At 49.1% G+C, this 24304-nt stretch overlaps 1 protein-coding gene across 1 annotated transcript in view; it reads right to left on the bottom strand.

The window, feature by feature from the left end:
- HUNK (hormonally up-regulated Neu-associated kinase) overlaps positions 1 to 458 on the bottom strand; it is a 133227-nt gene extending 132769 nt beyond the window's left edge. The window contains exon 1 of the mRNA XM_082246282.1: positions 238 to 458. Coding sequence (XP_082102408.1) covers positions 238 to 338 — 101 coding nt within the window. The 5' untranslated portion in view covers positions 339 to 458. The remainder of the gene's footprint in view (positions 1 to 237) is intronic.
- Positions 459 to 24304: the final 23846 nt, after the last annotated feature.

The raw sequence follows: 24304 nt of genomic DNA, 5'->3' as shown, positions 1-24304 counted from the left end.
TATATATATATATATACATATACACACACATATATATATATATATATATATATATATACATATATATATATATATATATATATATATATATATATATACATACATACATATATATATATATATATATATATATATGTTTTTTTTTTTTTGCATAAGATATATTGCAACTCAGCATTCATTATCTTTGATGCACTGTTGCAAATAAACGGTGTAAAATAAATAAAATGCAATTATTACTTGTTGCCCTGTTCATCTTCCTCCACGTTCCAGTCCAGAGGAAGCTCCTTGGCATTATTTTCTTGGTTGCAGGGTGACCTCAGGGTAGTTAAGACGACCATGCTTGCTGCGATGTGACTAGTTTAGAGGCATCAGTTGATGTGCAGCCCCCTTCCCTGAGCTCCGCCAGATATAAGAAAAATCTCATGCAGCCAGCAATACGGCGCTGATGGATTCTGGTTGGTTCAAAATAGTCACATTATCAACTTAGATTGCACGATTTCCTGCATATTAACAGGGACCGCGTTATAGATTGGGAAGGGAAGGGAGGGGGGGGGGGTGTAACAGACGTTGGTATCTTGTTGCTTAGCAACAGCTGAATAGGACCACAGGATGGAGACAACAAAATAGTGGGGAGATGTACATCGTGATCATGCACAGCCAGAAACAATGAAAGCAGAAAGGGAAACATAAAAAGGCCGATCACGATAAAAAAAATTAAAAAAAATGAAAGGGCTCACTGGTTGGTGGCAAAATATTGGACGGCGTGGCACAATGGTTGAAGGCGGATGGGGTGCTGTGATTTAATTGGATAACGTATATCAGAAATGTGAAACCTTTAGTTCCCGAAGGGTTTGTGGGTTTAGACCATGGCTTGCAGCTAGGCTGTTAATAATGCATAGTGTAGACAACACAGGCTAGGTTCTGATTGATGGAGTCTAGGCTCACTTTGTTGGTATACATACACAGGGTTGGGTTTAGAACGTCTGCTACTCCAGGCACATGGAAGTCCTACTCCCTATTATACAGGCGCTGTCCTTTCTGTTATCAACAATGCTGTCATATCTGGAAGTCATAAAATTTAGAGCGGGATGTTGCTCATAGCTCCCAACTGTCACTGATTTGGAACAAAGTCCCTCTTTCCTCCGCATTTGTCCCTCATTTTGGTCCGATCTGCAGAGTAGTATATACAGTAAAATGCATTATTTATTTATCAAAAAGGTTTCCCAGTGCTAAACCTTTCCTCCAATTTCTATATTGCTGCATTTGAAAAATTTAAAAGGCAATGTAAAGGAATAATAGTGGTAAAAAAAAAAGAAGAAGGGTTTTACCCCCTTAACCACTTTAAGACCGGAAGGATTTGCCCCCTTCCTGACCAGGCCCTATTTTGTGATTCGGCACTGCGTTATTTTAACAGACAATTGCACGGTCGTGCAAAGCTGTACCCAAAAAAATGTACGTCCTTTTTTTTCCCATAAATAGAGCTTTCTTTTGGTGGTATTTGATCACCTGTGCGATTTTTATTTTTTGCGCTATAAACAAAAAAAGAGCGACAATTTTGAAAAAAAAAAAATATATTTTTTCACTTTCTGCTATAAAACATTCTCAAAAAAAATGTAAAAATCTAAATTTTTTAACGTTTTAGGCCAATTTGTTTTCTGCTACATATTTTTGGTAAAAAAAAAATCACGATAAGCGTATTTTGATTGGTTTGCGTAAAAATTATCACGTCTACTAACTACGGAAAATTTTTGTGTGATTTTTATTGGTTTTTTTTTTACTAGTAATGGCGGCGATCTGTGATTTTTTGCAGGACTGCAACATTGCGGCGGACAGATCGGACCCCTAGCTAAAATTTTGGACACTTTTGGGGGTACCAGTGACATTACTACAGTAATCAGTGCTAAAAATATGCACTGTTACTGTAATAATGACACTGGCAAGGAAGGGGTTAACCCTGGTGATTAAGGGGTTAAATGTGAGCCTAGGGGAGTGATTCTAACTGTGGGGGGGGCGTGGCTTCTGAAATGATCATAGAGACATGTGATCCTATATAGCAGGATGACATGATCTCTATGATCATCCCAGGGAGAAGCGGGAAACGATCGCAGGTGTCAGGCGGCAATCGGAGCCACCTGCCCCATGCATCGGTTTCCCCGCTAATGAGCGGCCGCGCGTGCCCCCTAGACTCCCCAGAGCGAGCGCTGTACATTTACATTTGGTTGGGAGCGGCCGCCTGCAGCAGTATATCTGCGGCGGGCGGTCGGCAACCAGTTCATAACCAGACCATTTTTTGCGATACGGCACTGCGTTACTTGAACTGACAATTGCGCGGTCGTGCGACGCTGTTCCCCAAATAAAACAGATGCCCTTTTTTCCCCACAAATAGAGCTTTCTTTTGGTGGTATTTGATCACCTCTGTGGTTTTTATTTTTTGCGCTATAAACAAAATAATAGCCACAATTTTGGGGGAAAAAATATTTTTTTACTTTCTGCTATAAAACACAGCCAATAAAATGTTTTAAAAATCAAATTTGTTTTCATCAATTTAGGCCAATAAGTATTCTGCTACATATTTTTGGTAAAAACAAATTCCCAATAGGCGTATATTGATTGGTTTGCGCAAAAGTTATAGTGTCTACAATTGATGCAATCTTTTTATGGAATTTTTATTTACAGTATATATTTAATTTTTACTAGTAATGACAGCGATCAGCGATTTTTAGTGGGACTACGACACTGTGGCGGACAAATTGGATATCTAACTGACACTTTTGACACTTTTTGGGGACCAGTGACACTAATACAGTGATCAGTGCTAAAAAAAATGCACTGTCACTGCACTAATGACACTGGCAGGGAAGAGGTTAACACCAGGGGCGATCCCAGGGTTATGTGTGTCCCTAGGGGGGTGCTTTCTAACTGTGGGGGAGGGGGTTGCACTGATTGGGGGAAGACAGAGATCCGGGTTCCTGCTTAGCAGGAACACAAGATCTCCATCTTGTCAGCTTGCAGTACAGTGATCTGCCTTGTTTACATAGGCACGTCGCCATTCTACCTCTCTAGGGGATGACCCTCTGATTGACATCCCGCTAGCCAATCACGGTGTGATCGTGCCTCCAGCGGCGCAGTGATGCTATCTAGTGCAGTGGTTCTTAACCTTGTTGGAGGTACTGAACCCCACCAGCTTCATAAGCGCATTCACCGAACCCTTCTTAATTTGAAAAATAAAATATGATTTTATGAGCCTAGTCTCGGGAGGGGCACTGCCAGAAAATAAGGTGTTGTTTACAGAACTGAATTAAACGTATCATACAAAGTAAAATGTACAGAGGTCAGTAGGCTGTAGGGCAGCGTACAGAGGTCAGTAGGCTGTAGGGCAGCGTACAGAGGTCAGTAGGCTGAAGGGCAGCGTACAGAGGTCAGTAGGCTGTAGGGCAGCGTACAGAGGTCAGTAGGCTGTAGGGCAGCGTACAGAGGTCAGTAGGCTGTGGGGCAGTAGTGAGTAGTTTGTAGGGCAGTGTGCAGTGGTCAGTAGTTTGTAGGGTAGTGTACAGTGCTCAGTAGTTTGTAGGGTAGTATACAGTGCTTAGTAGTTTGTAGCGCAGTGTAGCAAGGTCAGTAGCATGTAGGGCAGTGTATAGGGGTCAATAGTTTTTAGGGCGGTGTAGAAAGGTCAGTAGGATGTAGGGCAGTGTACAGAGGCCAGTAGCATGTAGGGCAGTGTATACGGGTCAGTTGATTGTAGGGAAGGATAGAGTGGTCAGTAGGCTGAAGGACGGTGTACAGAGAATAGGGCAGAGGACAGGAGTTGACAGGACAGAGGATAGGACAGTGTACAGGGATCAGTAAAGCCACACACCAGGGGGCTGGGAGGGCACACACCAGGGGAGGGTCAGGAGGGCACACACTGGGGGGGGGGGGTCAGGAGGGCACACATCGGGGGGTTATGAGGGCACACACCAGGGGGTTGGAAGGGCATACACTGGGGGGAAGGTCAGGAGGACACACACCGTGGGGGAGGGTAGTGAGGGCACACACCAGTGGAGAGTCAGGAGACCACACACTGGGTGTCAGGAGGGCACACATCAGTGGTTGGGAGGGCACACACTGGGGGGGGGGGGGGGGTTGGGAAGGCATACCATGGGGTATCATGAAAAGGACATGCATTTCCATTTGTCAGCTAACAGCACCTCTATGCTAAGCTGCAGTAACTCAGCAGACTTAGCATAGAGGTGCTTGCAAACTAATCCACCATGTACAGCTAGCTGAGCCTACCTCCAGGAACATTCACTCGACTCCCTCTGCTCAGCTGCTCACACTTCCCTCTTCCAGGCGGGCACAATCTCTGTAGGCAGGTACATCCCCATCCCGCCCACTCAAGCAGCAAGCAGCCTGCAGGAGATAGGCTGGAAACCTGCTGGGGGAGGTACAGGGGGCAGAGCGTCAAGTGTCTATGTGTAATGGCTGTGAGTAGTCCCGACCGCAGCTCTGATTTCCCGGGGGGGGGGGGGGGGGTTGGCCTCACAATCAGTAATATTTTCTCGGGGGGAGCAATTGCCCTGTTGCCCCCCCGCCGAACCCCTGAGACTGACTCACCGAACCCCTGGGGTTCGATCGAACCCAGGTTAAGAACCACTGATCTAGTGGCTATTGAATGAAACGATGTACAGATACGTTGTGTCGTGCAATAGAGCCGCACTGCTGCAGTAAATACACAGTGGCCGGTCGGCAAGTGGTAAAAGTGATTGTAAACGATCACATTCTAAAACAACCCATTCAGTTTAAAATAGAAATGAAAGGCAAAACATTGTGGTATAGATATATTTTAAAAAAACATTACAAATACCTTTTTTTCCCTTTTTTATAAGTGATCACATTCCCTCTCTTCTCAGCTGCATAAGAACTGGGGGAGGAGAAGCAATAGTCATGTCAGGACAAGTCTGATCATTGGAGGAGAGTATTCTGAGTTCCCAGCATAGCTAGAGAACTGACCACAATGTACTCTCCTGCTTAGTGTGGTCATTTTTTAACAGGAAAGTAAAGGGACTGGCAGGATCACCAGGGATTTCACGCAAACAAAGCAATACAAAGAGAACAGGATACTTTCTCATACAAGTACATGGCACAGAAGCCACATATCAGGTATATCAAATGCAGGGGTAACAAACACTTTTTTTTGTTTGTATAATTTGCCTTTAAAGGGGTGTGGCTGGGGGTGTGTCCTATGTCTACATACTTTTGCTAATAGGTGTCCCTTGTACCCATCTCTAAAAGTTGGGAGGTATGATGTTGCTTGGATGAAAAATGCTGATAAAAGCATTTTTGTGCCAGCTTCTAGTAGCATTTTAGTAGCTTTTAGAAGCTTTCAGTACCATTTAGGAGCATTAGCATTTTATTAGCGTTTTTGCAGTACATGTTAAAAAAAAAAAAAAAAAAGCTGTTAGAAGCATTTTAGTAGCATTTAAAAGCAGTTAGGAGTGTTTAGGGGCATTCAGCATTTTTCTTTCTCCTGTAAAAACACTCCAAAAAGCTCTACAAAAACAATTTTTTTTCTGCTCCTAGATGCTGAAGCTCAAAAAATGCTAATAGCCTAAAGTAGTGTGCATGGACGGACACATAGGAGAATGCTATTTAGTTATTAGGCCTCATGCACACAGGACTTGCAGACCAGCAACCGCAGATCTATGGTGGCAGTCAGCAGGTTCCCGTGAATCGGCGTACCTGTACAGCAGTTCGCAGGAGCAAGCGGGAAAGCCGATCCGCAGGGCCAGCGGCCGTGATCACTGCCTGTAGAGAGAGAATGGCGGTCTGCTGTTGTAAACACAGCAGACCGTTGTTCTCTCAGCAATCAACACAGGGCTCCTGTGTTCCTCCTATTTAGGAACACAGGTCTCTGCGTTGATTTCATAAGCCCTCCCCCCCCCACAGTTAGAAAACACCCCCTAGGCTCACATTTTACCCTTTGATCGCACCAGTTGTTAACCCCTTCCCTGCCAGTTTCATTATTACAGTAACAGTGCATATTTTTAGCACTGATTATTGTAGTAATGGATGAAAGGGAAAATTCACACTCTAATGCAGAGCAGCTGGAGTGATTGACCACTACAGCCGCTCTGTGTTGCCGGCTATGGTAGGGAGGGTTGCCACCTCACCCCTTAAAAACTGAATACATGTCAATAAGGCTCAATTCACACTTGTGCGACTTGTCATGCAACTTTGGACATCAAAGTTAACAAACAGAGGTGCTTTATTATAGACAAGTAAGACAGACAATAATGTAAGGTACAGTACAGTAGTCAACAAAGGAGCATACAAACATGGTATAGCTATGATTAGCAGGTATAACTACTTCAGGAACAGTATATAGCAGAATGCAGTGTGAAATGGCAAACATGCATACATTACCCCAGGGTTTCTCAACCAGGGTTCTGTGGAACCCTAGGGTTCCTCCAATGCTTAATAAACGAAACAAGGGCGCCAGGTCAGAGTAGTGTTTAAAGCGGAGTTCCGGGCACAGAAGTCATTTTTTAACAAACATACCCCCGGGACAGTCAGGGCTAGCATATTCCACAATGGCTAGCCTCTGATCTGTCCCGGTTCGCACTTACCTTTTAGAAAAAATAATTACTTACAAAATTTCTTCCACAGCGTTTCCATCTCTCTTGTGGGCAGCTGAAGCCGGCACGGTCCTCTTCTGTGTCTTCTTCCGCGTCTTCTTGTCCCAGAATGCGCCTTCACCGGCCCCTCTCGTCACTTCCGGTGCGGCATGCCCAGAAGCTGTTTAGCAGGGGAATGCGGCGTCGCCCGGAAGTGACGAGCGGGGCCGGTGCCGTTGCATTGATTCCTGGGAGCGATGACGTTCAGCTCCCAGGAATCATCGCGAGACAGGAAGTGACAGCGGAGCCGCGGCACTGAGGGAGGAAGTACCCTGAGGTGAGTATTTACGATCTTCAATTACAAGGTGAGTTTTAAAAAAAAAAAAAAAACCTAACTATCCAATTCCTTTTCAGGTTATGTAGAACTAGCGGACGGGCACAAAAAAAAATATCGTTTTTTGTGCCCGGAACTCCGCTTTAAATTAAAAACAAATTTATTGCAATGCACTTACATTTAAGAGAATCAACATCAGCATTCAGGCCTGACGAAGGAGGTTGATCCTCTGAAACGACGTTGCGTCCCACCCTCTCCACAGTCTCAGCTGTCTCCTGGCGGCTTCCGTGGAGGAACCGGCAGTGTCTTGTTACGCTGCATCCGGCTTGCGGCTGTGTGCCGCGGATGTCCCCAGGAGGAGGAGGCACAGCGAGATCCCCTTCCCTCTGGATCTCCGGACCATCCACTCCCCATCCTCCATCCCTGGATCTGTGAACCCACCTTTGGCTGGGTGCTTGCGTCCCAATCACCCCTTGGCACCTATCGTTGGGGACCCATGCTTTTCACCTGAATGCTGATGTTGATTCTCTTAAATGTAAGTGCATTGCAATAAATTTGTTTTTAATTTGAACACTACTCTGACCTGGCGCCCTTGTTTCGTTTATTCTGCATGTCTGAAGGGATCCCTCACCTCTTCTAGAGCAGCCGGTCTTGCACCTCAACACAATTGGACTCTCTCCCCCACATATACTACAGAGACCATCTCATCTTTCAACCCAGGATACCACACTGAAGCACACCTGCGGACAGTTTTTTTGGATTTATGACTATGTGCCATATATAACATTATGTACAATCCTTCATTATGTGATTGCAGTGAGCGCTGATCCATCGATCCTGGTCGGTGTAGTATTGTTTTCCTCCAATGCTTGCTAGGGGTTCCTTGAGGAATGACCAATTTTGTTCTCTCAAATAAGTTCCACCTTGACACCAATTACTTTTTAGCTATCTGTAGGGGAGAAATTCTTTCCAATGACCACAAATGTAAGGAACAATCTTTCCACTGACCGTCACACTCAGTTGTAGATATAGTGATTTTTTAACAGGGGTTCCCTGAGACCAAAAAACTATTTCAAGGGTTACTCTGCGTTGAAAAGGTTGAGAAACTCTGCATTACACAGTACAATGACAATGGGAAATATCTCTTATCCTGATGTAGAGATCATTCATATCCCAAGGACATATCAAGGCATTGTTGGAGAAGAAAGTGGGGAAATAGAGGAGAAGGGTGTGAAAGGGGGGGGGGGAGCCATTTAAGTGGGGTAGACACTAGTAGAAAATCTAGCGAAAATTCCCGTCCGAGGTAAAATCGTACAATTTACGGCTAGTGTGTACACAACTTTCAGAAGCCGATGCCAACATTTTCAACCAGGCCCGGACTGGGACAAAAAATAGGCCCGGGCATTTTGGACTGAGCAGCCCACGAGGGGGGGGGGGGGGGCGCGTGGCGGGCGTGGCGTTCGTCGGGATGGTTGATGACAAGATTTAATGTTCCAGGATGTGTGGATTCGATTACGGTACCTTTTTTACTTTAATCTTCAATTTAGATCAGAGCTGCCATATGATGCTGTTTTTTTTGTCTTACTTTAAATCCTGTTTTGATGGTTGAGTCCTAAAAATAGTATGAAGCAGATCAGTCCCAATTCCTGCACTATCACACATCAGATCAGTCCCAATTCCTGCACTATCACACCTCAGATCACCCCAATTCCTGTACCTTCACACCTCAGATCGCCCCAATTCCTGCACCTTCACACCTCAGATCACCCCAATTCCTGCACCTTCACACCTCAGATCACCCCAATTCCTGCACCTTCACACCTCAGATCACCCCAATTCCTGCACTTCACACCTCAGATCACCCCAATTCCTGCACCTTCACACCTCAGATCAGCCCCTGGTAGGCTGGCACTGGCAGCAACAATTTAATTTAAATCAGGATTTCTTCTGCAAATAGGCTGACCTGGCACTGGCAGGCATAGTACTAGACTAGTACTACGCCTGGCTGCCAGTGCCAGGCCAGCCTATTTGCAGAAGAAATCCTGATTTTGAATTAAATTGTTACTGCCAGTGCCAGCCTATTTGCAGAAGAAATCCTGATTTCTTTGAATAAAATTGTTGCTGCCAGTGCCAGTCCAGCCTATCTGCAAAAGAAATCATCAAGTAGAAGTCACTCCTCTCTCCAGTCCTCCACTTACCTTGGGTGTGCTGTGCGGCTGCAGAGTGTTCCCGCTGGACATAGTACAGGAGATGGTCAGAGACTGCAAACATGATACAAGAGATGGTCAGAGACTGAGGACCTGATACAAGAGATGGTCAGAGACTGAGGACATGATACAAGAGATGGTCAGAGACTGAGGACATGATACAAGAGATGGTCAGAGACTGAGGACATGATACAGGAGATGGTCAGAGACTGAGGACATGATACAGGAGATGGTTAGAGACTGAGGACATGATACAGGAGATGGTCAGAGACTGAGGACATGATACAGGAGATGGTCAGAGACTGAGGACATGATACAGGAGATGGTCAGAGACTGAGGACATGATACAGGTGATGGTCAGAGACTGAGGACATGATACAAGAGATGGTCAGAGACTGCGGACATGATACAGGAGATGGTCAGAGACTGCGGACATGATACAGGAGATGGTCAGAGACTGCGGACATGATACAGGAGATGGTCAGAGACTGAGGACATGATACAGGAGATGGTCAGAGACTGAGGACATGATACAGGTGATGGTCAGAGACTGAGGACATGATACAAGAGATGGTCAGAGACTGCGGACATGATACAGGAGATGGTTAGAGACTGAGGACATGATACAGGAGATGGTCAGAGACTGAGGACATGATACAGGAGATGGTCAGAGACTGAGGACATGATACAGGAGATGGTCAGAGACTGAGGACATGATACAGGTGATGGTCAGAGACTGAGGACATGATACAAGAGATGGTCAGAGACTGCGGACATGATACAGGAGATGGTCAGAGACTGCGGACATGATACAGGAGATGGTCAGAGACTGAGGACATGATACAGGAGATGGTCAGAGACTGCGGACATGATACAGGAGATGGTCAGAGACTGCGGACATGATACAGGAGATGGTCAGAGACTGCGGACATGATACAGGAGATGGTCAGAGACTGAGGACATATGATACAGGAGATGGTCAGAGACTGAGGACATGATACAGGAGATGGAGAGAGACTGCGGACATGATACAGGAGATGGTCAGAGACTGCGGACATGATACAGGAGATGGTCAGAGACTGCGGACATGATACAGGAGATGGTCAGAGACTGCGGACATGATACAGGAGATGGTCAGAGACTGAGGACATGATACAAGAGATGGTCAGAGACTGAGGACATGATACAGGAGATGGTCAGAGACTGAGGACATGATACAGGAGATGGTCAGAGACTGAGGACATGATACAGGAGATGGCCAGAGACTGAGGACATGATACAGGAGATGGTCAGAGACTGAGGTCATGATGCAGGAGATGGTCAGAGACTGCGGACATGATACAGGAGATGGTCAGAGACTGCGGACCTGATACAAGAGATGGTCAGAGACTGCGGACCTGATGCAAGAGATGGTCAGAGACTGCGGACCTGATGCAAGAGATGGTCAGAGACTGCAGACATGATACAGGAGATGGACAGAGACTGAGGACATGATACAGGAGAGACTGCAGATGTGATACAAGAGAAGGTCAGAAACTGCAGACATGATAGAAGATAGGACACTAGGGGGGCTGGAGATCACAGGGAGAGCAGATAGCATTGGAGGAGCTGAAGGGCAAGGTGGGGGGGGGGGACTGGAGAGAATTAAGGAAGGCGCAGGGTGTGGAGAGCACTGGGGTGGGGGGGGCAGGGAAAACCAGGGGGATGGAGAGCAGGGGGGGGACTGGAAATCACTTAGCCAGGGAGCACAGGGGGGTGGAGAGCACTGGGGGAGCCAGAGAGCATGGGGGGACTTGAAGAGCAGGGGGGGTAAAGAGCACAGGGGGGGCAAAGATCACTGGGGGGGGGCTAAGATCACTGGGGGGGCGGGGCTAAGATCACTGGGGGGGCAGTAAAAGAAGTTGAATAGGAGGGGGATGGGACAGCTCAGCTGCATGAATGCCTGCAGAAGGGAGGAGGAGAATCAGGCATCCATCCAGCGGCAGCAGGAGGAGGAATAGGGAAACATCAAATCCTCTATATGAAGCCGCCCCATCCATCCCCCTCCTATTCAGTAGAAGTACACACAGCCGGTGACACCGGGGCTGCACAGCACTGCAGACGCTGGCGTGAGGAGCCGCACTTACCTTCTCTCCCCGGCCCGCCGCCACCCCCGCCCCCTGCGAGCAGCCCGGAGTCGGAGCCAAGGAGCTGCCATCTGCAGCTGCTTGCTTTGATGGCCGATGCTGCGAGTGCGGGCTGTGCTGCTGGCCGCGCCGGGAAGGAACACACTGACAAACTTCAGGAACATCTCTTCACTTCCGGCTCCCTGGCCAATGAGCCTTCTGCCCCCCCTCCCCCCCCCCCGAGCAGAAGGCTGATTGGCCGTGGAGCCGGTGTAGCTGGAAAGTACACCGGCCACGGCCGCCGCTGCCGCAATCAGGGAAATGAATGTCTGACTTCTACTGTGAGGCAGGCCCGGACTGGGACAAAAAATAGGCCCGGGCATTTTGGACTGAGCAGCCCGCGAGGGGGGGGGGCGCGTGGCGGGCGTGGTGTTCGTCGGGATGGTTGATGACAAGATTTAATGTTCCAGGATGTGTGGATTCGATTACGGTACCTTTTTTACTTTAATCTTCAATTTAGATCAGAGCTGCCATATGATGCTGTTTTTTTGTCTTACTTTAAATCCTGTTTTGATGGTTGAGTCCTAAAAATAGTATGAAGCAGATCAGTCCCAATTCCTGCACTATCACACATCAGATCAGTCCCAATTCCTGCACTATCACACCTCAGATCGCCCCAATTCCTGCACCTTCACACCTCAGATCACCCCAATTCCTGCACCTTCACACCTCAGATCACCCCAATTCCTGCACCTTCACACCTCAGATCACCCCAATTCCTGCACTTCACACCTCAGATCACCCAATTCCTGCACCTTCACACCTCAGATCAGCCCATGGTAGGCTGGCACTGGCAGCAACAATTTAATTTAAATCAGGATTTCTTCTGCAAATAGGCTGACCTGGCACTGGCAGGCATAGTACTAGACTAGTACTATGCCTGGCTGCCAGTGCCAGGCCAGCCTATTTGCAGAAGAAATCCTGATTTTGAATTAAATTGTTGCTGCCAGTGCCAGCCTATTTGCAGAAGAAATCCTGATTTCTTTGAATAAAATTGTTGCTGCCAGTGCCAGTCCAGCCTATCTGCAAAAGAAATCATCAAGTAGAAGTCACTCCTCTCTCCAGTCCTCCACTTACCTTGGGTGTGCTGTGCGGCTGCAGAGTGTTCCCGCTGGACATAGTACAGGAGATGGTCAGAGACTGCAAACATGATACAAGAGATGGTCAGAGACTGAGGACCTGATACAAGAGATGGTCAGAGACTGAGGACACGATACAAGAGATGGTCAGAGACTGAGGACATGATACAAGAGATGGTCAGAGACTGAGGACATGATACAGGAGATGGTCAGAGACTGAGGACATGATACAAGAGATGGTCAGAGACTGAGGACATGATACAGGAGATGGTCAGAGACTGAGGACATGATACAGGAGATGGTTAGAGACTGGGGACATGATACAGGAGATGGTCAGAGACTGAGGACATGATACAGGAGATGGTCAGAGACTGAGGACATGATACAAGAGATGGTCAGAGACTGCGGACATGATACAGGAGATGGTCAGAGACTGCGGACATGATACAGGAGATGGTCAGAGACTGCGGACATGATACAGGAGATGGTCAGAGACTGCGGACATGATACAGGAGATGGTCAGAGACTGAGGACATGATACAGGAGATGGTCAGAGACTGAGGACATGATACAGGAGATGGTCAGAGACTGAGGACATGATACAGGAGATGGTCAGAGACTGAGGTCATGATGCAGGAGATGGTCAGAGACTGAGGACATGATGCAGGAGATGGTCAGAGACTGCGGACATGATACAGGAGATGGTCAGAGACTGCAGACATGATACAGGAGATGGTCAGAGACTGCGGACATGATACAGGAGATGGTCAGAGACTGTGGACATGATACAGGAGATGGTCAGAGACTGCGGACCTGATACAAGAGATGGTCAGAGACTGCGGACCTGATGCAAGAGATGGTCAGAGACTGCGGACCTGATGCAAGAGATGGTCAGAGACTGCAGACATGATACAGGAGATGGACAGAGACTGAGGACATGATACAGGAGAGACTGCAGATGTGATACAAGAGAAGGTCAGAAACTGCAGACATGATAGAAGATAGGACACTAGGGGGCTGGAGAGCACAGGGAGAGCAGATAGCATTGGAGGAGCTGAAGGGCAAGGTGGGGGGGGGGGACTGGAGAGAATTAAGGAAGGCGCAGGGTGTGGATAGCACTGGGGTGGGGGGGGGGGCAGGGAAAACCAGGGGGATGGAGAGCAGGGGGGGGGGACTGGAAATCACTTAGCCAGGGAGCACAGGGGGGTGGAGAGCACTGGGGGAGCCAGAGAGCATGGGGGGACTTGAAGAGCAGGGGGGGGTAAAGAGCACAGGGGGGGCAAAGATCACTGGGGGGGGCTAAGATCACTGGGGGGGGCGGGGCTAAGATCACTGGGGGGGCAGTAAAAGAAGTTGAATAGGAGGGGGATGGGACAGCTCAGCTGCATGAATGCCTGCAGAAGGGAGGAGGAGAATCAGGCATCCATCCAGCGGCAGCAGGAGGAGGAATAGGGAAACATCAAATCCTCTATATGAAGCCGCCCCATCCATCCCCCTCCTATTCAGTAGAAGTACACACAGCCGGTGACACCGGGGCTGCACAGCACTGCAGACGCTGGCGTGAGGAGCCGCACTTACCTTCTCTCCCCGGCCCACCGCCACCCCCGCCCCCTGCGAGCAGCCCGGAGTCAGAGCCAAGGAGCTGCCATCTGCAGCTGCTTGCTTTGATGGCCGATGCTGCGAGTGCGGGCTGTGCTGCTGGCCGCGCCGGGCAGGACACCGGCGCGGCAGGAAGGAACACACTGACAAACTTCAGGAACATCTCTTCACTTCCGGCTCCCTGGCCAATCAGCCGGTGTAGCTGGAAAGTACACCGGCCACGGCCGCCGCAATCAGGGAAATGAATGTCTGACTTCTACTGTGAGGAGTCGGACTGAGTGAGAGCCGGCGCCGCGGCCCACCGGGAATATGCCCGCTGTGCCCGATGGTCAGTCCGGCCCTGTTTTCAACAACAAAAAAAAACGGAGGGACAGACACCAAAATTTTTATCGTCTGTCCCCAGACGACCATTTTTCGTTTAATGTGTATGCAGTACATCCACGAAAAATCAGATACGAAAGACCACGCATGATCTGAAGTTGCTGACGACCCGGAAGTCTAGGAACAAATGTCCCAAAAAAAAAAAAAAAAATCGGACGAGAAAATTCATGAACATTATGCACTGTCAACTAAAAACAGTTATGACCGCTGAGCATGAGAGAGAAAAATCGGAGGATATTTCGTCCGATTTTCATCAAGTGTGTACGAGCCTTTAGTGTCAGCGTATGGGCAATACATAGTTTTCTGCTCTTCTAGTAGTGGGAGCACCTAGGTTAGAGTCCAAGGGGTCCATACTTTATCAAATTTCCAATGACATCCCCTTTTCATATAAGTCATTTTGTATAAGGGGAGGGCAGCGTTCACCATGTCCTCCCAAGAGGACACAGCCAGTGGGACAGTAAGGCCCGAAGTAAAAAAAAAAAAAAATAATGAGGGGGTTTACTGGGCCACAGGCAGTCAGGGGTTAAGGACATCAGGCCATGTAGGTCAGGTCACGGATTGGACAGGGCATTTCATAGGTGGGGTCTACAGTAGGGTAAGTGGGGGGGACTTACGGTCTTCCAGCACATTCCCCGAGGCAGCAAGAAGAAAGGATCCCCTTGTTTTCTCCCTGTGCTTGCTGCTGTGATCGGCTTTGATGGGGGACTTGGAGGCTTTCATCTCTCGGCTGCGGGAGGCGGCGGCGTCTCGTGGGACCCGGTGGCTGGAACGTCACCTGGAGGCGGCCATGGAGGAGGACATTGCGGAGGTGGGGGAGCAGCATTCCCGCGCTCGGCGGTCACGGCCGCCGGAGCGCTACAGCCCGGATTTCTCCCCTGGAGCTCAGCGCCACGATGGGAGCCCCGGTGGGGACCCTCCAGGGCCGCCGTCCCAGCGTTCGCCTGCTGTGGGCGGCGGGGCATCTGGGAGGAATCCTCGGCGTCAGCGGAGCTCCGGTGGGCGGGGCCATTCTCGTGCAGGGCCGGAGGCCCTGCCCGCTCGTCCGGATGAAGGAAGTGCAGCGGTCTGCTCGGCGGGGGAGAGGTACCAGCAGTCGCCCTGGCCAGTCGGGTGGAGCGGCCGGCACTGCTACACCGCGCATGTCCGGTGCGGCGGTGGCCCCGGAAGTGGATGCGGATGCTGGTCCCGGCAGAAAACGTCAGCGGAAGTCGGTGGGGGACGTCACTTCCGGTCATCGGCGGGGGGGGGGAGGCGGAGCGGAGTGCCCCCCCTGCGCTTGCTGTTTCCAGGTCGGTCGTGGTGGAGGAAGATCCGGAGGTCCGGTCAGAGGGCGAGCTGTCCAGTTCCAAGGAGGGAAGTGCTCCTGGTCCGTCGTCTGCTGTGGCTGCGGGACCAGCGGCCGCGGGGTCCCAGTCAGGTGAGCCTTTATCTTTGCACCCTTTGTCTGTCCGGTCTGCTTTGTCTGCGTTGGTGGGGGCGTTGGGGGTGGAGCAGAACCGGGGGGGGGCCCGCGGTGGTGGGGGGGGCTTCGGGGGGGTGGGCTCTCCGCAGGTCGCGGAGGGGAGGGTCCCAGGGCCTGCTGCGCCGGTTGCGGCGGGGGGCCTGGGGGACTTGCTGGCGGGCCTGCGGTCCTTGGTCCAGCGTTTTGATGGGAGTGTGGGGAGTTCGGCGCCGGTGGCGGCGTGGGGCTCGGTGGGGGCTCCGGTTGCGGCGGCGTCTGGCACGGGACCTGCGGGGGCTGGCTCAGCCCCGGCTGCTTCGGGGACAAGGTGGTGGCGCCGGTGGAATCGCCTCCTGCGGTGCCGGCGGTGGACAAGATTGCGGAGCCCAAGGCGTCAGGTAAGGATGATGCGATTCGTTTGGCGGATTCCGCGAAGTGTGAGGTGTACGTCTGTTTTGAGGGCCCCTTGGGGGCGCACCTCAAGGCGGAGGTACGGGAGAAGATCTGTAAGGATGAGTACGTCGAGATATTCACGTTGCTTCCGTTGGAGAAGTTTAACCTGGATAGGGTGAAGCCGGAGGAGTCGAAGAAGGAAGATGAGGAACGGCGGCGTTTTCGTTTAATTCCGCGCACGTTTAGCAATTGGCTTCAGGCGTTTGCTATTTTTGCGAGTGTGGTGGGCGAGAAGCATCCGGAGCATTGCTCCGCTTTGTTTTGCTATCTGGATGCGATCGGGGAGGCCCACAGGGTGTATGGGGGGGGTGGCGTGGCTCCGGTATGACGAGCAGTTCCGTCAACGGAAGGCGGTCCGCCCGTCGTTGAGGTGGGATCATAAGGACATTAGTTTGTGGATTACCTGGATGATTTCCTGTTTATTGGCCCCCCGTCTTCTCCCTTGTGTGGTGTCTTGTTGGCTTCCATGCAACATGTGGCGGAGCGTTTCGGTATTCCTTTGGCGGCTGATAAAACGGAAGGTCCAAAGACCATGATCAGTTTTTTGGGCATTGTCATTGACTCGGTGGCGATGGAATGTCGCTTGCCGGATGACAAGTTGCGGGACATAAAAGCGGAGATCTGCCTGTTGGTAGGGAAACGAAAAGTGCAACTTCGACGGTTGCAGTCGCTTCTCGGCAAGTTGGCGTTTGCATGTCAGATCATGCCTATGGGTCGGGTCTTCAGTCGCCGTTTGTCGGCCGCTACGGCAGGGATCCGCTCTCCGCATCATTTTGTCACGCTGTCGGCGGACCTGGTTGACGACTTACGGGTCTGGCACGTTTTTCTGTCAGCCTATAACGGTCGTTCGCTTTGGCTGCGGGGTCCGGTCAGCAATTGGGACATTGATTTGTTCATGGATGCTGCGGGATCCGCTGGGTATGGTGCTTACTTGGGGGGCCGTTGGAGCGCCGAGCGCTGGCCGGCGACTTGGCGGGAGGAAGGTTTCTTGCGGAACTTGGTTCTGTTGGAACTGTTCCCCGTGGTGGTCGCGGTGGAGTTGTGGGGGGAGGTCTTCCGTGACAAAAAGGTGCGTTTGCACTGCGATAACATGGGGGTGGTGCAGGTCATTAACAGCTTGTCGGGTGCTTCCCCGCCGGTGATTCTGCTGTTGCGCCATCTTGTTTTGCGTTGCTTGCAGTTAAATGTTTACTTGTACGCCGTGCATGTCCCAGGTGTTACCAACTCGGTGGCGGATTCTTTGTCTCGTTTTCAGATGGACAGGTTTCGGGAGTTGGCGCCGGCTGCGGAGCAACGGGGGGGGCCTTGTCCATCGGAGCTCTGGACGATTGCTTTGGGATCGCCACCGACTTGATCAGACGGTCCTTGATCGCCGGCACTTGGGCGGCGTATTCTAAGGTATGGGGGGAATGGCGGGCCTTGTTGACTCGGACAGGAGTGGAAGGGGTGAGTATGGGCTCTCGTTCTCTTTTATTGTATTTCGTTTGCTTGAATTTTGAACAAGGGGTGTCAGCAGCGGCCATCACTTGGAAGTTGGCTGGCTTGGCGTTCTTGTTCAAAATGTCTGGGTTGGAAGATTTTACCAAGGATTTTGCGGTACGGCAGGCGTTGAAGGGGTACAGGAGGGGTGTGAGGCGCCCGGATGGGCGTAGGCCGGTCTCCTTTCACCTGCTGGGGGAGTTGGTGGGCAGGTTGGGGTGCACCTGCTCCTCTGTATATGAGTCGCTTTTGTTTACAGCGGCTTTTGTTTTGGCCTTTTACGGGGCATTTCGCATTGGGGAATTGGTTAGCCCTTCTAGGAATGTGCACGGCGGACTGCAAGACGGGGAGGTGAGTTGTTCTGCCTCGGCTGTGGTGATCTTTCTGAGACGTTCCAAGATGGACCAGGATGGCAGAGGTGTGTATGTGCGCCTGTATCGGGTAGGGGGTTCCTCTCTTTGCCCGGTTGCGGTGGTGGAGGAGTTCAGGCGGGTGTGTCCGTCGGTGGCGGGTTCCTTTTTGATGCACAGGGATGGTTCGGCTCTGTCGAGGTTCCAATTTGTGGCTGTATTTCGGAAGTGCTTGTCCGAGCTGGGTCATGATGCAGGTAGTTACGCTTCTCACTCCTTCCGCATCGGGGCGGCTACAGAGGCGGCCAGGTGGGGTGTGGATGAAGCGACGTTGAGGTGGATAGGCAGGTGGGAATCTTCTCGTTTTCGTTTGTATGTTCGTCCTCATTTGGTTTAGATGCTTGTGTGGTTCGGGGGGTGGCTGGTTGTTTTGATGTTTCATTGCCGTGGTGCTGTTTTTTCTTTACAGGGGGAGCTGCATGCCTCGTGTGGATCTTAGGACACTCGTATGTGTATTGGGGGGCCAGGAGGGCTGAGGTGAGGCATGAGGGGAGGCAGATGGGTTTTACGAAAGAGGAGGCCACCGTCCGGTGGATTGGCGTCCCGGGGTTGCTTTGGTGCAGGGTCCTGCCGGAGATCAATCGTTTTGTACAGTTGGACAGAGCCCCTGGGATTTTGGTGTTACATGCAGGGGGCAATGATTTGGGGGTCAGGTCCATGCGCCACCTCATCCGGGACATTAAATACGATTTTCTTCGGTTGCGATTGGCCTTTCCTGACACGGTGGTGATCTGGTCGGAGATTGTCGGCCGCACGGCTTGGCGTTTTGCCAGGTCGGTCGCCAAATTGAACAAGGCCCGCATCAAGGTTAATGCGGCGGTTAGCCGTTTTGTCATTAGGAACGGGGGGTTGGTGGTCAGGCATCGGGAGTTGGAGGTGGATACCTGGCAGTATCTGCGGGGGGATGGGGTTCACCTGAATGCTGTGGGCACGGATTTGTGGTTCCTCGGCATTCAGGAGGGTGTCCAGCGTGCCTTGCGTTTGTGGAGGGGCTCGCAGTTGTAAGGTGTCACGCCTGCGAGCGGTGGCGGTTGGGGGTCTTTGGAGGTGGTATAAAACAGTGTTGGTATAAAAGTGTTTAGGGTGACCCATCTAGGTATGGAGCCCTCCGGTATCCCGGTTAAGAGTGGATATTAACCGGAAGTGTAGGAGGTATCAGTGGTCAAGTGGGTTGTCCCTGAGCTGGTGTTGCGCGGCTGGGGACCGTTTAACGGATTACGCTGATACCAGGTTAATTGGAATCTTGTGCCTCCCAAGACCAACAACTTATTTATGGTACTGGAATATTTATGGTTATGTTAAAATGTGTTTTGGTTATTTTGGTTATTTGTTAATAAATGGCCCACCGGGCCAATTTTCTCCAAACTGGTGTCACTGGTATTTTGTTTAGTTTAAGTATATGGTTGGGGCTAACAGGGAGTAAGCCTTAGGAATACCCTAATCAAGTAAGGCCCGAAGTAAAAAAAAAAAAAAAATAAGCGAAGGGCCTCATGAGGGGGTTTACTGGGCCACGGGCAGTCAGGGGTTAAGGACATCAGGCCATGTAGGTCAGGTCACGGATTGGACAGGGCATTTCATAGGTGGGGTCTACAGTAGGGTAAGTGGGGGGGACTTACGGTCTTCCAGCACATTCCCCGAGGCAGCAAGAAGAAAGGATCCCCACCCTCCCGCCCTGTTTGTTGAGGGTTGTTTGCGGTGGGAATTTTAGGGGACGCTTTGAGGTTGACGGGGTTTTTGTTTTGTTCAGATAATTGATGTTGGCGGTTGGGGGTCTTTGGAGGCGGTATAAAACCGTGTTGGTATAAAAGTGTTTAGGGTGACCCATCTAGGTATGGAGCCCTCTGGTATCCCGGTTAAGAGTGGATATTAACCGGAAGTGTAGGAGGTATCAGTGGTCAAGTGGGTTGTCCCTGAGCTGGTGTTGCGCGGCTGGGGACCGTTTAACGGATTACGCTGATACCAGGTTAATTGGAATCTTGTGCCTCCCAAGACCAACAACTTATTTATGGTACTGGAATATTTATGGTTATGTTAAAATGTGTTTTGGTTATTTTGGTTATTTGTTAATAAATGGCCCACCGGGCCAATTTTCTCCAAACTGGTGTCACTGGTATTTTGTTTAGTTTAAGTATATGGTTGGGGCTAACAGGGAGTAAGCCTTAGGAATACCCTAATCATGAGGAGGACCATTTCATCAGAATATCTTTTTTGGCATAATATAGTAGATATGCTACGAGACGTTTAGAGTGGTGTGAGCGCTGCTCATCATCTGGGGTTCCCAATACGGCTAACGAAGAGGTGGGTGATGATGTGAGGTCTATGGCCTTCCAGTAGGACATAACCCTAGGGCAGTCCCAGAACTTATGTAGGTATGAACTTGGGTGGAGTTTACAGCATGGACAGAGGGTTGGGCATCAAAGTTGCATGGCACGTCGTTCCCCATGTTTTCCAACGATAACCATTTTCGTATATGTGCCACTTAAAGTTGCAGCAACTTCAAAGTAGTTCATGCACTACTTTGGTCCAACATTCATGCAACTTGAGGGCTTCAATGTTAACCCTCGGAAGTTGCATGAAAGTCATACCTGAATGTTATACAATGCAACTTGTGTGCAACAAATGTCCATTATGACTGGTCAAAGCCAAAGTCATATCCAAGTTGCACCTATCCAAAGCTGTGTCAAAGTTGCATCAAAGTTTCACTCCAAAGTCGGCGCAACTTTGGAGTCGTGCAAGTGTGAATGGGGCCTTAGACAGGTTCTGTGGCTGATTAAGGTGGTAATTAAACTCATTTGGTGCATTATCTGCATTAAATTAGCCTCAGAACCTGTGTAATTCATATGTGTTTGGGTTTAAAGGGATGAGGTGGAAACCCTAGCAGTGGGGAGTGTAATTCCACACATCACACGGCTCCCTTTTTTTCATTATGTTTTTAATAAACTTTGTGCTAAGTGTACAAAACATACACTTCATTCACTTACAGTGCAGCACTAATTGGTACAGTGCTCTGCGATAAAATAGAGCATGCCTGCATTTTACCACAGCACACTACAGTGTGGCACTAGGCTGCATTGCAGTGTGAATGGGACACTTGTGAATGGGACTGCATTGCAGTGTGAATGGAACAATTGTGAATGGGACTGCATTGCAGTGTGAATGGGACACATGGGGCAATTGTGAGTCACTGCAGTGACAGATGTTTACAATGCAGTAAAACATCTGTCACTGCATATAGTGTGAATTAGCTGTTATAGTTACCAGACTGATATTTACTGACACGACACTCAAAATTTACTGGCACAGCCAAGTTTATACTGGAGTTTCCAAAAGTTACAAGATTACAGTTTTAAGTGCAATTTTCAGTATTTAGGCTACAAACAAGTACAATATGCAAATAGCAATGTGATTTAACCACTTGCCGACTGCCGACAGTAATCCTACTGCGGCAGTGCGGCTTCCCTGGGTCCAGCGAGGTAGACCTACCTCGCTGGACTCCTAGTGGTCTCGGCGATCGCTGCCTCTCTTCCCCGATCGTCGGGGAAAGTGTGAGAAGACCCGCCTGCTTATGTAAACAAAGCAGGCGGATCTTCTCAGTGACAGACAGGGAGAGATCACAGGATTCAGCATAGCTGAACCTGCGATCTCTGTCTGTGTCACAGAACCCCCTCCCCCCACACACGTCAGTAAGCATGAGGCATACATTTAACCCTTTGATCACCCACAGGGTTAACCCCTTCCCTGTCAGTGTCATTATTACAGTAACAGTGCATATTTATAGCACTAATTACTGTATTAATGTCACTGGTCCCCCCAAAAGTGTCAAAAATGTCAGTAAGAGGTCCGATCTGTCTGCCGCAATCTTACAGTCTCGCAAAAAATCGCAGATCGCTGCCATTACTAGTAAAAAAAAAATAAACAATAAAAATGACATAAATCTTTCCCGTAGTTAGTAAACGCGATAACTTTTGCACAAACCAATTAAAATACGCTTATTGCTATTTTTTTTACCAAAAATATGTAGCAGAAAACAAATTGGCACAAAATGTTAAAAAATTTAGATTTTTTTAATTTTTGGGGGGGAATGTTATATAGCAGAATGTAAAAAATATTGTTTTTTTTTTTTAAATTGTCGCTATATTTTTTTGTTTATAGTGCAAAAATTAAAAATCGCACAGGGGATCAAATGCCACCAAAACAAAGCTCTATTTGTGGGAAAGAAAGGACGTCAATTTTATTTTTGTACAGCGCCACACGACTGCGCAATTGTCCGTTAAAGTAACGAAGTGCTGAATCGCAAAATAGGGCCTGGTCAGGAAGGGGGTCAAATCTTCCGGTCTTAAAGTGGTTAAGGTAGATTTCAAGGCAAAAAAAAATATTTCTTATTTTATTCTGATATAGTAAGTAAGTAGCTCAGGGACAGGACTCAGGAGGGCAAGAAAATAGAATGGGCGCACACACACATGAATCTGACTGTCACAGTGACACTGACAGCAGTGTGCAGCAGCACAGACATGTCACCTCCTAAATCACAGTGACAGTCTCTGACCACGCCAAGTGGTCCCTTCAGTCCAAACAGTACTGACAGTCACGCTCCCGGCTTGCCTTGCTCCCATCCCGCAGACTTGCACACAAAGCTCCGACCGCTTTGCTCAGCTCACTTGCACCTTTAATCACATGACACACGCTCAGGCACCGCCGCTTCTGCCAGACCCGACCCCCTCCAACGCTACATGGACACACTGTAGCAGGCACTCGGATCTACAAAGTACAGTAACTAGATTTTAACTCTGCTTACTAAACTTTTCACATCAGTATTTATCTATGTGGGCATCACAGTTGGCAAGTGATTATGCAGTACTGGGGTTCTCACTTCATATCTTGGCCAAACATGGTGCCCCCAGATCTGGCCCATAGAATTACCAAAAGTCAGATATAACTAAACACATATATACAGTACATACATTGATCTATGTACAGCCTTATTGAGTAGGCTCAGTAGGGCAAAGACTTGCATGGTTCTCGTTTGAGGTTGGGTTCACACCTAATTCGACAACGGCTCGCAGCAGGGGTCGGGTGCATTCCTGTTCTCAGTTTCAGGGACGAATCAAGTCCGAAGTTTTGCTTGAATTCGGACCTGAAACGAAGCCAAAGACGCACAGGACTCCTGTGCAATGCGCTCCGCAGCCCCACAGAGATGTGTGAACCGGCTCCATTGAGAGCCAGTCACAATCTACTGTCATGGGAATTGGATGCAGGGAAAGCTGCATCCAATTCGCATAAGTGTGAACCCAGCCTCAAGTAGAACTACAGGCAAAACTCTTCTTTTGTTATTTTGAATAGAGTAAGGGAGGGTTTAACCCCTGTATGGTTTATTTTTGCCATGTTTGTCCCATTGGGGAGAGTTACCTTTACTTCCTGTCCCATAGCCAAACAGGAAGTGAGAGGAAACTCCTTCAAATTAAAGTGATTGTAAACGATTACCTTGTAAAACAACCCATTTAGTTTAAAACTGAAATGAAAGGCAAAACATTTGTGTATAGATATAAAAAAACATTATAAATACCTTTTTTCCCCTTCTTTATAAGTGATCACATTCCCTGTGTTCTCAACTGTATACAGTAAGAGCTAGGGCAGAAGAAGCAACAGCACACTGAGCTTCCCAGTGAGAGGCTATGTATAGGGGGTGTGTCAGGATAAGTCTGATCATTGGAGGAGAAAAGGCTGAATTCCCAGCATAGCTAGAGAACTGACCACGCTGAGCTCTCCTGCTTAGTGTGATCAGTATTTAATAGGAAAGCAGAGGGACTGGCACCAGGGATTTCACACAAAGGAAGCAATGCAAAGAGATCAGGATACTTTTTCATACAAGTACATGGTACAGCAGGCACATATCAGGAATATGAAAGGTTGAGGTAACAAACACTTTAAGGGAATCTCAGGTCACCAGTACTAGTGTCACCATTGGAAGACTTCCCCTCTATTACTTTTCAGGGGACAACCCAAAATTTGGGGTTTTCTTTTACTTTCACTTTCAATTATAACAGTTTAGTCCCCTTTCACGCTTGTGCGACTTGTCCTGCAACTTGGGAATGCAAAGTCGCATGACAAGTTGTACATGATTTCCAATGAGCACCGACTTCAAGTCACAATGACTTCAAAG

This window comes from Pelophylax lessonae, assembly GCF_965119305.1.
Source record: "Pelophylax lessonae genome assembly, chromosome: 2".
Classification (NCBI taxonomy): domain Eukaryota; kingdom Metazoa; phylum Chordata; class Amphibia; order Anura; family Ranidae; genus Pelophylax; species Pelophylax lessonae.
Note: the sequence above shows the minus strand (reverse complement) of the source record. Positions and strands in the feature narration are given on the sequence as shown.